At 43.2% G+C, this 16,994-nt stretch overlaps 1 protein-coding gene across 2 annotated transcripts in view; it reads right to left on the bottom strand.

The window, feature by feature from the left end:
* Positions 1 to 16,174, bottom strand: part of LOC118156891 (histone acetyltransferase p300-like) — a 42,071-nt gene extending 25,897 nt beyond the window's left edge. Inside the window, exons 1-2 of one of the 2 annotated variants that reach the window (XM_035311106.1) lie at positions 15,155 to 16,174; positions 883 to 1,541 (exon numbers count right to left, since the gene is read on the bottom strand). In XM_035311106.1, coding sequence (XP_035166997.1) covers positions 883 to 1,541; positions 15,155 to 15,248 — 753 coding nt within the window. In that variant the 5' untranslated portion in view covers positions 15,249 to 16,174. The remainder of the gene's footprint in view (positions 1 to 882; positions 1,542 to 15,154) is intronic. The other variant, XM_035311107.1, reaches the window with a different exon arrangement.
* Positions 16,175 to 16,994: the final 820 nt, after the last annotated feature.

Below are 16,994 nucleotides of genomic sequence, written 5' to 3' on the forward strand. Positions count from 1 at the left end.
ACACCAAAAACTTGAGATGAAACACTCATTTGTTTCCCTACTCTAGGAAAGCTGCTTGTCTAATTTTTTTTCTCTTATCATGCACATCTCCTAACTTAACTTCTCTCATCTCTTCAGAGCAACCTACAACAACTTTATTCTAATCTCCTGAATTATAAAAGCACACCTATCTCCCCCACTAACAGAAAACCTTTTTCTGCTTTCGATTTACCCTCCGACAAACAAAACCTTCCTGAGTTTTAACCCTAGAACTGGGTGCCAATAGTCTTAAACAACCCTACACTTGTCTTTGGGCATTTATACAAGCATTCGTTCTCCAGTAACTCAAGTATTCCTCAATGCCAATGTACGTCTTAATACACACTACACACCAGTCCATTCAGACCCACGTTTGCCTCTTCTCATCTGCTCCAGCATAAACCAATATACAACACATCTCAGACAAAAAACGTTCTTACTGAGTGTCACACAGAGAAGTGCCAAACTTCTAGAAGATCCTGATATATTCCCATCACACTCACCACGTTAGATGGGAAAATACATTTTTGGACAAAGGCATAAAAGAAGAATAAGTACTACCAAGTTAAGTTTTCCATATTGTTGATAACCTATACTCTCACAGGACTTAAGAGAAAAGAGATGGTTAATCTAGAAATACTCTTGCTTGTTGAGCAAGACCCAATTTTTGCCTCCTATCACTTAAACTTTAGCATCATATAAATAATTAAGTCTTGGATCCTCTGGTAAAGGGACAAAAACCCTATTCCATAGTATCCCTACTGCAGAGGAACCTTGTTCTACAGGATCCTACTGCAGAGGGATCTTCCTTACAAAATAAAGGCCAAGAATGAAGATAAATCAAGCTCAGCTTGCCATGCTTACCTTGTTCATGGCTCCGGGCTGTGGCCCCCTCAGTGCAGTCTGCCCTCCCATCTGCGGAGAGCCTTGCTGCAGAGTCTCAGCCAACAAGTTGCCAGCACTTGCCATTCCTGGGTTTGGGTAGGGCATATTAGGTCGCCCTCTGCCTGCTCCAATTGAACCGTTCATGACTTGCCCCTGCATCATCCCCTGCCCGTTGCCTGCTGCCAACATCCCAGGATTCATGCCAGCATTCATCCCTGTGTTCATTCCCATGCCAGGCTGGTTAACTGGACTGTTTACTGTTGGCATCATTCCTGCTGCAGACTGGGCTGAAGGACCCTGGTTTGGTCCGCTCGTAGCCATCGCCATGCTGGGAGAAGTCAGCCCAGCCTGCGCCATGGGGCTTTTCACCATGCTGTTCAACATCCCCATCCCAGGGCTGTTCTGTTGCGTTTGACCAGCCATGCCCTGGCCAGGGCCACCAACCCCCATGTTGAGGTTTGGGGAGCTACCAGCCCGTAAGAGTTCGGACAGCTGCTTGTGTTTAGAGGCAGCATCTTGTGCCAGGCCAAGGCTGGTCTGCAGCTGATTAATGTCACCGCCATTGCTGAGTCCCAGTTCGGTGGAGCTGATCAGTTCATCTGGCAAGTCATGTTCCAGATCAAAGAGTGATCCAAAATCTGAAAAACAAAAGAAATGTTGTATGAGGTCAGTGCCATCAGCAATATCTTGAAGAATCTTGTTCAGTTACCATTCATTTCATTTAACTATCAAAATTTTACTTTTCCAGCAGAATTCCTCTATCAGCCAATACTGAAAACTATCCCAATTTATCATCATAAATGTAACTTCTAAACCTTACAAAGTCTGAATTGGAGAAAACCATTCTTTTCTACAACATTATACACGTTGAAAGATCACTAGGTATGTCGGAACATAATCTCCCAACTTGTGAAATTTGAAGGTGAAGGAGGGAAAAAACTGTACTAAAATCTCAGAATTCACCAATGGAATTAGACGACTTAAGAAGAGTTAAAAGATCAATGATAGAGGTACTGTCTTGTGATTTTTGACTCTCACTGAAGTGTCACTTCCGGAAGAGACAACTAATATAGTAAGTACGGTTTTCAAAATGGCTTATTATTTACAGAAATAAATATGAGCAGCTTTCTTCTTGTTTGGTGGTGGTTTGTTTTAGTTTTCCACATCCAGTCATTCCCAGCACAGAACTGCAAAATTAAATTGAACTTGATGGAACAGACAGTATTTTCCCCTCAACAAGCATAGTCAGAAAACAATTTAAGTAACCCTCCTGGCCATGGAGTTGTGAAAAAACATTATGATGGGGGGAAAAAAATTCAAGAGAATTTTTTCTCTTGAACAAGAACCCATTCAAAGTAATCTCCAAGGTAACTAAATGGCAAAAGATCATTATTACACAGTGCCATCAATTTGATCAAGCAAACGAGAAGTTTTATGTCTGCGGAAGTAGCATGCACCTTGATCTGCATATTACATATTTCTATACTAGCTAAAACAAAAATAATGTAGAAAGTTTGTGGCTAAAAGCCAGGCTATTGTGTGACACAGCCACACATAACCACTAGGCTATAAAGCTCAGTATTTAGAATTTGAGAATATCAGTATTTAGAATTTGAGAATACGCAGTCAATGATTTCTTTTATATTAGCTTTTAGAATAGTGCAGCATCACATCTGCCAGAAAGGTCATTTCATGGATGCTCTGCAGGATCTATTACAATGCATTTTCAAAACCTTCAGATCTAGACGATGACTTAAAATACTACTCATTTCAGCAATTGCAAAAAAGGAAGTATCAATTACAGCGAATTTCACAGAGGTTGGCAAGATGACTTGTTCCAAATATTGATGGAAGAGACTACAGTTAAACCACACGTAAGTCAGAAGAGCTGATCGGCATCAGAAATCTGTACAAAATGTTTTACACAATACCATGAGTTGCCAAATAGCTGACCTCCAGTACTAATAGAAGAGCTTTGTTGTTTTTTACAAAACACAATTTCTTAACTGTCATAAGATCAGGACTTTTAAGAATTCTAAGCATATGATACAAGGCTGACAAGAATGCAGGTATACCAAGAGATTTCATATCATCATTTATATGCTATTCACTAACGTAAAGCACCAGAAGAAGAAGGAGTTGCCAAATGTTTTAGACTATTAATAAAGAATGGGCTAGCTGATTTTAAAGCCTTGTGCTAAAAGTTATGTTTTGCACTACATACTAAGGATTCATCTTTTAATTACATCTCTAGTACTTTTCAACATGAGATATTTGTTGAAGATTCAGAAGAATAAAGTTTTGTCCAAGTTCTCCTACATTTGAAATAATGAATTTAGAGTTTTGGGCTGGTACGCTTACCTCAAAACAAACACCTCCCAAAACTCAAAGTGTTTCGTCAGATTAAGAATTAAATATTGATGCACATGGAAAAAGCCACAGTAGGAGAGACCCTCAAGATCAAGATAATGAAGAAAGCCATCAAAAAATACCACATGACAGTTTAGAATGGCTTCAACAGGCAAACTAAGATGCCTTTGATGAGCATTTTGAGGTGCCTGTGAGGATGCCTTTAAACAGCAAGCATTGAAGCACTGTAATTCAGAAAACACTCTGGCAAAATAACCTGACAAAGATCTCACAACTCAGGGAGTGAAAAATAAGACCAGCAATTCTCAGGTTAGTCTGCTGTCTAGAACGATTTCTCCTAGATGAACTGAAAACTTAAGCATCCAACATATACCCCAGACCTACAGCAAAACCATGCTGGAAGAGCACAGCAACCTCCCATCTCTGAACTGGGAAGCACTTGTTCCAGCAAAGCTGCTCAAACAGCTCAAAAGGCAGTTTTGTGACTGGCTGCAGGTGGACAGAACTCCTTCTCAAAACAGATGCAGCTTCCAGGACACAGTCAGTCCCATAACAAAATTCTCCACTTTGCCTCCACGGAGACCAGACCTTTGCACATAAAGACATTCACAAAACAACCTGGAAGATGGTCACTGATCAGCTGAATATGAGCTACTTGTTTTTTCAAACTACCACAGATCATTTACTGAGGTATATGTAAATGATTTCAGATATAACACTACAAAAGGACAGTGCAATTCTTGTTTTGAAAGACTGAAAGATTTGCTCATCTTTCTTCCCAAGAAAATATTAATCTGCTTCTATGAAGACCTCATTCTTTCAGCATTCCTTCTCATCAAAGAAGGAGACACTTCCAGCTGCAAAGCTCACTCGCTCACATCCACCTCGAGTATCCTGGTACAAGCAAGCAGAGCTCCCTGGCAAGTTTGTTCTGGGCAAACCCATGAGCAGGGAGCAGAAAGTCATAAAACCTTAAAGTGTTCTGGATTCTCCTTTTTATTAATTTCTTATAACAAAAATCAACAGCTACATACCAAACCAACACAAACTAAATGAAGACGGTCCCATTAGGATTAGTCCTTTACATCCAAAAGCTTAAATGAGAAAACACATTCTGTTCTTTCCACGTGAAACTAACATGCTAAAATTGTCAATCCAGTAGAAGGCACCAGAAGAGATTCCTAGCACCTACAAGGCAAAATCAAAAGCAGTAAATACCAGTGAGGCACCACTGTGGTGCAAGTTTGCCTTCTCCTGACATTTTTTTTTTTTAATCTTTTCTAAAACACAAACTTCCAAGTCTTCTCCAGCCAGCAGATTAAAAAACAACAAAACCAGAGAAAGGTTCAGTTTTCTGGTCAACTACAAAATCCCACTCCTAGTCAGCTGCCAGGAGGCAGAAGATTTCAGGTACGAGACTGAAACACAAACAGTCTCAGAAGACCATACGGAACAATAGGACTTTGTGCGCATACAGCAAGAGCTCCAATCTGTTTCACAGCCCTTCACGTACTCTGCACACCCTAAAGCCCACTGTAGAGAGACCTACCATGGCCAATCCAAACATCGACAAAGCTAGGCCAGACAGCTCAGAGTATGTGAAAATAATGGTAAATGCATTCACACGAGAGCCAACAGAACAGCTTAAGACAGAGGAGATAAATAGCCAGAGAACTGAGCGACTTTCCAGTACACTAAACACACTTGCCATCTTTTTCATTAAGGATGCACAGAAAGATTTCTAAGAAAGCAAAGCTTGTGGGAAATGGAAGAAGACAGATAGCACTGCAAAGGTTCGTCTACCCGATTCACAGTCCCTAGAGGTCTGCGGTTATACCCCACGATCAACGGCTGGGATAGAACAGAACGCCACTGACTGACCCAAGAGCTCATCAGAAACATCCAGTAACAAGTGTTGAAACGAGATCTTGATCTCAATATAGACACAGAGATTCCAGATTATACTATTAATGGTATTCTAGTGTATTTCTTTCCGTAGGTGACAAGAAGTGCTCGGACTGCTCCTGCCCAGCAAGATCACAAGGAAAGAGACGTAAGGTACCTCCGTAGGACAACATCTAGGTAATAGGATGCAAAGGCATGCAATGCTTCTCCTTAGGAACTATACCACCCGTGAACCTTTAACACAAGGGTATCAAGTCTATTCTGAAGCCCAGAACCTGGCCCAGCTTGCCACAACTGCATCAAATCTGTCATGAGAAGAAGGTGGGTCAGAAGAGACAGCAGATGGAGCAGGTCTGTCTTTCAATGGCAGTCCAGTCAGACTGGATCAGGTAACTGGAACTTCACCCTGAACTGCAAGGAAGCCACCTCAAAAATTGGTGCGTTAGCTTTCCTTGTCTACCGTGACTTCTTTTCTCAGTTTTGGACCCTACAAACCTCTGCCTTCTAAGTAACATGCCTTTGACGGTGCCTGATCTGCAAGACCACTGGCCCGTGTTAGAAACACCAGAAAGGCCTTGCAAACAGTACAGATTCAGAGAGGGCAATCAAAACCCTTAAGTGATTTAAAAAAAAAAAAAAATCAGTGCCCTATCAAGCAATCAGATTTCAGATGAGTCACAAAAACGTGTATTTCAAGCTAGTTTTACTGCAAGAGCTCCTGGTGGCCCCAGTGATAACCGTTGACAAAGCACACAAGGCAAGGTAGAGATTTCCGACAAAAATGCTTACAATGCATGGAGAATATTATCCAATACTGACTAACTAGCAAAGAAATTCACACGTGGGTTTCAAATTGCACACACTAGTTTCTCTTGCATGCTTTCTAGCCTCATAGTTTTCTCATTTCTGGCTTAAGACAGACTTCTATTCCCCCTCTCGGAACAAAACAGGCGTTTCTGTCAAAATGAAGATTACCTGGTTCTAACAAACAGAAAGCTAACATTACTCATTGCAGCCTAAAAACTTGCTTACGTGCTACAATACAGCCCAGAACACTTTACTCGCGTGTGCGCTGTGTGATGAGCCATGAAACTGAAGCACTGGAGGAGTTGGTGCATCTGAAGCAGCAGCATCATGTGTGAACAGCAGTGCCTGGAGAACCCTTCATGCCAGTCGTGTAAGAAAGATGAGAGCTTACTCCTGTGCTTACCTCAGTGCTGAGCCTATCGGTAGGTGTGAGACTTGCAGTTCCAGTCCCTGCACCTATGACATTATATTCTGAACACAGACATACCAAGCCAGAAAGCTGCTCAACAGCCACCTTTCTGCACATCTGTTTCTGGGCTCCAAAACTTATCAGTGGATGAAATTGTACCACAGTCGTTAAGTGCACAATGAAAGAAGGGGATGAGGCTTAATATGGGACGCTGAATACAACGTAGGCATGTGACAGGGTTGACAGGAGCTGCAGGTGATGCTGGACTACACAGAAAGCATGATACCTTCGCTGTGCTTTCAGACAGAGCACAACGAGCTGCTCAGCTCAGCATCTTCCCCACACGGTGACATCTAAGCTATCCAGGATCGAACAGGACATAGGTGTTAACAGAGAAAATGCCCAGAGGATACAACCAATACCCCAGAGTAACCAGCTACTCAGGTCTGCAGTCAAGCACCAGCATTACCCTATAATACCCTTAAAAAAAAAAAAAAAAAAGAGGGAGAACAGGACAAGGAGCCACATCCTCACAAGACAACTCTCAGGCATCCATGAAAACACAGGAGCAAAGGTGAAGCACAGATAGCTACATAACCAAGTGCTACTAAAAAGAAAATCATCAATTCCCACGGCATCTGCAATGGCAGAAAATTAAGCTAGTCATGTTCAGGCAATTGTAGTGGGGAAAAAAACATGCTAAGAAAGAGGCAAAATCTCTCAAGATTCCTACCAAGTGGGCGTGAGAGAGTTTTGCTGTATTTTGGAGAACAGATTTACTTAACGATTAAAGCCTTTTAAAGAAAAGGCTTTTCACATGGATGCTCTGTGAAGCCACAATTACCCAATGGTAACAAGAACTCTGCCAAGCCATTTTCCCTACCTGAAACTGTACAGTTAGTTTTAATTAATCTATTAGCTCGATGCAAGACAGAAGAGGAAATATTCAGGCATCAGCCATAGAACTTTAAGGTCTAGATTCACTGCTCCCACGATCCTAGGACATCAGCCCCTGCATAACCCTGATCACCACACGCTGCCCAAGTGGAAGCGTGATGCAGGCCTTCTCAGTTGCTCTTGCATAAGCAGGAGTGAATTCTTATTCTGCATTACAGTGCTCCAGTAACAAGGTCTTCGGCATCAGACTATTTTTAATTCCGTTCTCTGCAAGAAAGTGGGGAAGCACTGCCTCCTCCTTCCTTCCTGCTAATCCAGAGAAGACCTGAATTTGCTCACCACATCAAGAAACGTGATAACTTGAAGACAGACCACAAGCAATGCTAGTAGAAAATACAGCTGAAAACAGAGGCACGCTACTCATTCTGAGAGGGAGCTCAGAACCCCTGGAAGACAGCAGATGCAAAGGCACAAAACACATCTGCAAGTCATGCCAGCACACAACTTCAGGCATAAATCTTTAAAAACAGTCTGTTGATCTAATTCCTCATCTCAAATGCACATGATTTCATTATTAGTTCTAACAACTGAGTATAAACACAAGAATTTTGCAAGCACAAAAAAAAAAATCACTCTAAAGAAGCAACCACTTATTGCTCAACTTCTAACAAAGGCTATTGGAGGACCGCACTCTTCCTTCATTTTTTGAAGCTATCCTAATCTCTACTCAAACACTGCGTCAAACACATCAACTCCTTCTTAAAAGTCCCAGTTTTGCCCAGAAAAATAATCTGCAAGTTTAACTCATACCAAGCTCATATTAACAGAGAGACTGTTTTTTGTGGACTCTGGATAAAGTGGGTTTTGCCACTTCAGAAGCAAACTGCATTAATAACAAGCTGTTCTCTCTCAAAGTTCTTTAAGAAGTACTACTGAGAGATACAGATGACTGCAGTTCACCACTGAAAAAAACTGAAAAGATTCATGATTCCAAAAATATGGATTTTGTTGATTTTGTTCTAGGAAAATGGAAGGAGTACAATCATATGGAAAAGACATTACTTAAGGTGGAAGTTCAGAGACCCCGTTCTTCATGCACCAGCCTATTCACACTTTGATGTAACACAAAGAAAAAGGTACCAGTCTTGCTGCCACTGATGACCCAAACAAGATGAAGTTTTGACGTTGTAATTCCAAGATGCTGAAGTCACACAGTTAATCATTTACTTGTGAACATGTTATTTGCATAAGTTTCCTTGTGCTGCCCTTAACTTTATAAAGTCTCTCAATTGGTGTTCTTATTCCCAAGAGTATCCTGTCTTGGGATGTTGCTGAAATTCCCCCAAGACCACGTTAAGTTACCTACTGTTGGTCTGTGAGATTGCTAAGTAGTAAGAATGGATTTCAGTAGGGAGCCTGATAAATGATGGACCACAGAAGTCCAGAAAGCTAAAAGTGCCTTATTGATCTGCAGATTTTGGAAGTTGCTGGTTTGCTACACTAGCAGGCAAAAACATGGGTGCACACAGATAGGAAGGGAACACATCCGTGTCCCCAGACAGACCAAATCAATTTCAGAAGTGATTACAAATCGGTTTCAAGAAAAGAATGAAGCTCACTTCACTGTCAAGTTAATACCAACTTCAAAATAACGCATACTGTGTATACGATCACCAAAAAGCAAAGTGAGTTCTCTGAATACTACTGACTTGAGTTCATTCCACATCACTCCTGAGTAAAACCAGAAAAGCAACATTAAATTATCTATATAAAAGTCAGTACATCAGACTTCATCTTGAACCGGTAGCCCAACAGAGTTCCTAAATTGACATCCAGGAATACATAAAAGGCAGTTTAGCTTCAGCAAGTCATACACCAGCATCTTGCCAGAATTTTACTTACGTGAACTCTAACATTAGATTCTTTATGTTCATTAACACAGTAAGAGTATGTTTTAAGAGAGATTATCTCATCACTTGTTTCTGGGAGTTCCACAAAGCAAGAACCAGTAAGTTATTTCTCTTAGGAATGCCTCTGTAGAAGAGTCACCATTGCCTTTCCTGGCCCTCACGCCTCCACAAGCAGACAGATATGGTTCCAAATTCGACTTGCTTCTTATGGAGATGCAGGAGTAGGCGCAGTACAGAGCAGTTCCACACCATCAATTGGAAGAGAGCAACAGGTATCTCCACCTCATCTTACAAACACCAATCACAGAAAATAACCTACAGTTTCTGAAGATTCTGAACCCAACTTTCACTTTTTCTGTGAAAATCCAGGTCTAGAACACTATTTCATACCCATGCTTTCCTGTAAGCACAGCTGGCAGACAGCTAAGCCAGGAGTTACTTTGGACTGGAGCACAGAATTTAACGTTTCTTGTCCTAATTTTCTTCAAAAAAGTTCTGTAAGATAACTGTGCTTGAAGATGAAAAATAACATGTCAAGTTTTTGCAGAACTTTAAACACGTTCCTGTGCCAATCCATTTTAAGGAAACTCATTGATATTTAGGAAGAGAACAAAACCAGTTTGTCAGATCCATCACTTACCAGCCAGGAAGAGGATTTCTATGAATTGCCCGAGATGGAGCTGTACTTGAAGCCCTACAAATTCAATGTAACTACAGATGTTTTGTCAGTGCCTACAACCACATGCAGGGACAGATGTATCTTACTTCAGCCTGCTGCTACAGTTTAAGTATAGAAAGAAAATCCAAATCCTTGGAGGCAGGTGTGCTTTGTTGATCTGTCAGTGAAGACTGCACAGCAAAAGCACTGTTTGTCAAATCTAAGGGACTCCTGGCCAAACCCTCTCGGGGGGGCACTAGTTAGGGTGATGAGAAAGGTTAAAGTAATATCATTACAGTGTTAGAATAAGCATAGGAAGCTGCTTTAGCAGGAACAGCCTAAGTGACACACTGAGATGAAAAAATAAAAGAAACAGCTTATGGAGAAAATGGGAAAAATACCCCGTAAATCACACCAAATTAAAATCTAGTAATAAAGTCACCTTGTCCAAGTTATAAAGGTATAAGAAAGTTTCTACAGGAAGAGTTCAGTGTTAATCACCAGGTTCTCATGAAATGCACACTCTCAGAAAACATGTCAAGCCCTAGACTCCACTAATTGCTTTTTTTGCAAGTACAGAACTGACCTATGCTAAATCCTAATGCTGCTCTGGAAATGCTGGGAAGAGATGCAAAAAAAAAAAAAAATCAGCATTTTTTTGTTTTGTGCTGTTTGTGTTTTTTGTTTGTTGAATCTAGGATTTATATTCCCAAATCTAGGATTTTTATTCCCAAATTCGGCAACAAAGCCTTTCCCTGCAATATCAAACTTGTGAATTTGTGTTTTTAAATTGCAACTCTAAACTCATTTTCTAGTCTCAAAGGTTTTTATTTGTAAGTAGGTGCTCAAAATTCAGTTTGGCATCACAGTACCGATGGTCCCCGAGTTGCAGTGGTATTTCTTTAGAAGCAGACGTACCTTTCTAACCCTGTGCAAAGGAAGTACATACCTATGTCCAACACGCACAACCCGCTTCAAGTGGTCAGAGAAACAGAGGCGTAGCAATTTGGAGGTCTAGAAGGTTCAAAAGCCTGTAAGACTTTCTTTTAAAAGTTACTCAGCACCATGAGAATCATCAGTTCGCAAGGTATTTGAAACATCTTATTTCAATTAAGACCCTTCTTGGACAACCTAGGGAACTCCAAGGCAGAGATACCCATTTGCCATGCCTGGCAAATGCAGCAACCACGATTGGCTTAGAAATTCATCTGCTGCAACACCTGATTTACAGTATGCCATCCTACAAACCCTACTTCAATGCATCTTATGTGATAACACGTGGAAATAAGTTTAAAAGCGGCTCTCAACACAAAGGGATAGAAATATTTAACTGATGGCTGCAAAATGAATGTGGCTAACTACTTGGTCTTAAACATTAGTCAGAAAACAGACTTGTAAGTATTTGAAAGATGTATATACAAACTCTTAAGAAAAAAATCCATAGCAGACTGAAAACAGAATTCAAAACCTTATAAGTGCCTCTGGAAAAGGCAGTGAGACAAGATTAAGATTTATTTCAAGCAAAGAAGCAGCCTGATAACACTTGGACCAAGTGACAGATGAGAATCAGTCAAAAATTGTACCACTCCAGATGAGTTTTTTTTTTTTTAAAAAAAAAAAAAAAAAAAAAAGATTTAAAAAATTTATTTAAATAAGTATAAATTTTAAAAGTTAAAAAGAAGTGCAAAAAAAAAAAAAAAAAAAAAAAACAGAAAAGAACATGCAAGTTTTATGTAAGATGAGTACTGGAACAGCGACTGGAGATGTGCTATTACTCAGAACAACACAACTTTTGGATACTGTAAACTGAAGGAACTTAAGGCACATATAACAAACACAAAGTTATCTCTGATATAACAAACGTATCAACTAGTTAATTGCAGAGAAGTGACTTCCAATGTCAGGGCAAGCCAGAAACACTAAGCACTTAAAATCCTATTTCAGGATCTAACAACCAAAAGATGTGATACTACACAGCCATGCTACGGTACAGAGCATATTCCAGCTTTATTCCTTGATCAAAGAGCCGCTCAGAATCCACAGCCAGAAAGTTCTCCTTGTCTGCAGGATACAGGTTATTTCTAAGAGTGGGGGGGATAAAGACGATTCGTAAAAGAAATCGTAAAAGGCAACTGAACTCACCCCTACCAGCACACGTGGGTCTACACGAACCACGTAGGAATCTGTATGCGGCAATTTCAGCCCACCTGCATCACTGCAGGAAAAACTGAGGGGCTCAGAAATAAAATGCCCAAAATAAAATCACTGGTTTAAAGTATCCTGCTAAAAACGTATCTTTATGAAAGACTTCCGCTCACTTACTCAAGGAGATAATTTTCCAGGATGCACTGAAATTATTCTGTTATAGTGACAGAAAAACTAGCGTACACAATGAGTTTGCTAATACAGCCTTCAAAAGAAAGGCTTCTGAGGCTGGATGCAACATACCAGAACAGCGTTTCCATTTCTATCAATACTTACATCACTTTCTCTACGCTAGTACAGAAAAGTTGCTAGCACAGGGTCACAGATTCCCATCCTATACTAAGCAAACTGTACCAATAAAAGATGACGCTACTGTAAAGGTCTTTGTAACTGAAGAAAATATACACGTAACTACCATTACTTTTTTCATGTAATTGAGTTTAGTATATTTCAAACCCAGAATATCAGCGTCTTCCAGGTCTACAATGACAACGTGGGTGAATTAAGAGACTTGACTTTGAGTCCAGTGTAAATACACCTAACCCCTACAAGTTTGGGAAGAAGTTAACTGAAGCCAGCCATTACTTTTACATACCTAACAAGCTAAAACCGTATTTCACGCGAAGAGCTTAGTCACAAAGTTAACAGCACGAGAAACACACTGGAAGAGCCACTACATACATGTGCTGGGAAAAGTTTCCTTAACATCGCAAGTTTCTTACCTCTCTCTCCCTCCACATTGATAGTGTGAATTTAGCACTACATTTAAAGAGATCGCTGCAGAAACTACATCAGCACCACATTTCTGATTTCCTATAATTAGCGCAGGAGGGAGGACAATACCAGTTCTCTAGTGTGAAAGTTGCGCTATTTCAAAGCGAATTTAAAGAGCAGACAGGTTAAAAATGTAAACTTCAAAGCTGTTTCCCACAACAGTAGAAGCGAGAGAAAAAAATCAGTCATTCGAGCAGCAACTGAAAAACGCAACCCTTAAAATACATTTATTGGTTCGGCAGGTTTTATTTTATTTAGTTAGAAAAACAGGTATGTGGAAGTATCCCACAAGCAGGTATAGAATGTCAACAAGAAGTCCTTAAGAGTAAAAATCCTTCAATAATTTTTTTGTAGCACATATTAAGCATTTTGCAGCACTATAGACCCCTGCATAGCTACCAGGTGATGACGATCGCAATGACTGTGAAAAAATTTATTCCATTTTATGTGTTGTCACACCTGAATCCCTCTGAAACTTTTCAATAATCCTTAGTCTCTCTCTATAAATATACGAAGTTCATTTATTAAACTGCTCAGCAAGCTAACAATTAAAATAAACTGAATATTCTGTAAAATCTGCACCTGTTCAACTGAAATAGATTTGCATTATTCAAGCTTTATTTGATCTTAAACGCCTCAACTTCGATACATCCATTCATCTCAACAAAAATAAGCCTTCAGTTTTCATATTTTCAGGTATCAAGACTTCCCTTAAAAACATTTTTTATCTCACCTCCATCAGCAGAACAAGATCACCGCTGCCAAGGCAAAGAAAAATGGTTACTACCGTTAAGCACGGGTTTCCAAGCGTAGCACGAAAAACCAACTAGCTCTAGCTAAAGGGCAGCTTCTTCAGCTCTCTTTGTGGAGACCTGTTGCTATTAAGGAGAGTTGTGTCCTCCACTTGCAACATTATACTGATTCCACTGCCTGTACGTACAATGCTCAAGGAGTTACATAGGAACTTTTCAAAACTAATCCGTCATTCGCCAAGAACAGAAGGCAAAAATCAAGTTTGTGAAGATGATTCCAAGCGGAATCACATCCACTGCTCAAACAAGAGCTGGATGCTGAAACCTGCTGTCTACTGTCAAGTGACCAGCCATTTTACTTTATTTTTTAAACTCTTCCTTCTTCTTGGCAGCTCTAGCTGCAGCAAACAAGGCTGGTGGCATGAGGACACCACCACTCGCCAGACGCTGGCAGGAGGAGGCCATCTCCATCCACACTCCGTAGGCTTAAGATCTAAAGTGAGCCTAAAGAAACTCCTGGGGGACAGGTAACCAAGTACTCGCATAGCAGAATTATAAGAAATGGGCTTCTACTTCACCAGAAGCATGAAAAAGCTCAACAGCCCTGTGGTACTGTGTCTCCCCTCCCAGTACAACCAGTTCAGATCTGCTACTGGTTGGGATACCTACATTTTCCAACCTCCAGTCTGCCTTCACAGCATCCCCAAAGACCTTTGCAGGACTGCAGAAAAGCCCCTCTATCCTCCCAACCCCTAAGTCAGGGCAATTTCAGACATCTTAGTCTCACCGCAAAGAAATGGGAGATGCAAAACGAACTGCACTCCATATTGATGCTTATTGCAAAAAAGGTGAAATAACATTTTGTTTCTAAGAGTCTTGAGGAACCTTATGCCCCAAACTTGGGATCTGGATTTTGGTTTTGGCTCTTCTCGCCAAGTCAATGGCCTATTTGAAACAGAACGACCAAAAAATGATTTTTAGATATTCTTGTGCAAAGAAGAGTAAGAGGAATTGTAAAAATAACTCAAATAACCAGGCTGAACGTGAGAGGGGAAAAAACAGAGAAAAACCTCGTTTCTGACGAGCTGTGAAAAAAACTTGTATATACGCAAAATAAGAAACGAGACAGGTACCTGTGTACGTACAAGAGTACACACAAATTCAACAATAAAGTGTACGAAACCGTCATCTTTAATTCCAGTTGCAGAAAGACAAAATAGTGCTAAAGGCACAGGCTTCAAAAGGAGCTCTGTAATAACTATTGTGAAAGACATGAAAATGCCAAACTGTTATCTGCAATTGATCAAAAGCACAATAAACTGACCAGCTTTGCCTTCCAACACCTTCAGAAAAAAATAGGAGGCAGAATCATCCGAACGCCCCTCGTATGCCATGCAAATAGGTTCAAACGGAGCTGGAAGGGGAGAAAACCCCCGAGAAAGGCCGAAGGCAGACACAAGTTTGCCTTCTGCCAAAGGGAGGGGGAAGATTTGGGCAAGAGAGGGGAGAGAAGGGCAGCAATTGGGGCATCCAGAGGCTGAGGGCCTGGGCCCCCGAGACTGACCTGTGCCGTCGCTGGCGGACACGGAGAGCGCCGGTGAGGAGAGTTTAGGCCGCTTGGCTGAAGGCGGGCCCGGCTCCACCACATTCTCGGCCATTTTTAATTCTTTTTTAGACAATCACTCCGAGCAGAGAGACGGGGAGGGGGGGAGCCCCAAAACCTTCACCTTCTTCTCGGGCCCCGGGTCAGCTGAATAACAACAATACCGACGAGAGGGAGCGAGGAGGATCCGGCGGAGGGGGGGGGGAGCAAGTTCCCCTTTTCTGCCCCTCGGGCTCCGGGAGGGCGGCAGCGGAGGAGCGGGGCGAAGGTGGGAGCGGCGGGGGCAGAGGCCTCTTCCCCCAGGCGAGAGGGCTGAGCGGAGATGGGAAGAGCCCCCGCCAAAAAAAGAAAATTAAAAATTAAAAAAAAAAAAAAAAAAAGAGGCTGGTGGTTTGATTTTTTTTTTCCTTCTTCCCTCGGTGAAATTAATCCCGGCTGTTGTGCTGCTGGTGCTTCCTCGCCGCCGCCACCATCATCATCTTCATCCTTCGGGGGGTCTCCTCCTCCTGCTGCCTCCTCACCGCCGCCATCAGCCTCTTCCTCCTCGGCGCCGTCCTCCTCCTCCTCATCGCCACAAGGAGGCGGGCGAAGGAGGGGAGAGGAGGAGGAAAAAAGAAAAAAAAGCTCACCGTCCTCTAGCAGCGGCTCCTTCCCCCTCCGACACCACCCTGCAAAAAAATACCCACCGCCAGCGACGGGGCCGGGGGGGGAGGCGGCGGGGCGAGAGGCCGAGCGGGCGCGGGGTCCCCAGCTCCACTCGCTTCTTCCTCGCCAGTCGCTAATGGCTGCAGAAAGGGGAGCCGTAAGGATGAGGAGGGTGAGGATAAGTCCCAGGAGTCTCCGCTTCACATCTTGTTGTGCAGGGAAGGAGGAGGGGTTGTTGTCCTGATGGAGGCAGCACCGATCGCGGGATGGGAAGGTGGGGGGCGGGTTCCAACACCCCTCTCTGCCCCCCCCTCCCCTCCCTTCTCCTCTCCTTTCCCCTTCCTCTTTCTCTCGCTCTCAGTAGCGGGCTGCCCCCCCCCTCGGGCGCAGGAGGCGCAGGGGCCGATCCCACGGCGGCGGCGGCGGGAGGAGGAGGAGGAGGAAGGAGCCGGCCCCTCCCCCCCCTCGCTGCCTACCTTCCCCCCTCCCGGGATGGTGGCGAGCCCCGGCGGCTCGGCTCCGCTCCCCGACGGGGGCAGCGGGGAGAAAGCCGCCCCCCCCTCGGCCGCCTCCCGGCTACGGCGGGGGACCCGCACCTCGCCTCGGCGGGGCCGGGGAAGGAAAGCCAAGAGGTTGGTGGCGGGGTGGGGGGGGGCGGAAAGGAAGAGCCGGGAGAGGGGGTGGTAAAATTTAAAATAATAAAAAGAAAAATTAAAAAATAAAAAAAAAATAAAAAAGGAAAAATTCCGCCGGGGGAGGAGGAGGAGGGCGGGGGCCTGGCCGCGGGGTGGGTTAAATGGCCGGCGGGGGGGGGTGGGGCGGGCAGCGCGGGGGCCGAGCGCAGGCTCCCTACTGCCCCTGCCTGGCGCTCGGCGGCGGCCGCTGCTGCTGCTGGGGCGTGTGTGGCGGAGCGGGGGGCCGGCGAGAAGCCGGGGAAGGAAGGAGGGGAAGAGAAGAGAAAAATAAAAATTAAGAAAAAAAAATCTGAAAAAGGGGAGAAGAAGAGAGAGGGAAAAAAAAAATAAAATAAAGAGAGGGGTAGCGGGCGCCTGGGCTCCGCGCTCCGCTGCCCGTCCCCGGCCGGGCCCTGTCTCTGTGCGCTGCCCCCCCCCGGCTCGCCCCGTCCGGCGCGGCCCGCGGCTCTGGCTCCCTCCGC

The sequence above is a fragment of the Oxyura jamaicensis genome (assembly GCF_011077185.1).
Source record: "Oxyura jamaicensis isolate SHBP4307 breed ruddy duck chromosome 1 unlocalized genomic scaffold, BPBGC_Ojam_1.0 oxy1_random_OJ106469, whole genome shotgun sequence".
In the NCBI taxonomy this organism is placed as follows: domain Eukaryota; kingdom Metazoa; phylum Chordata; class Aves; order Anseriformes; family Anatidae; genus Oxyura; species Oxyura jamaicensis.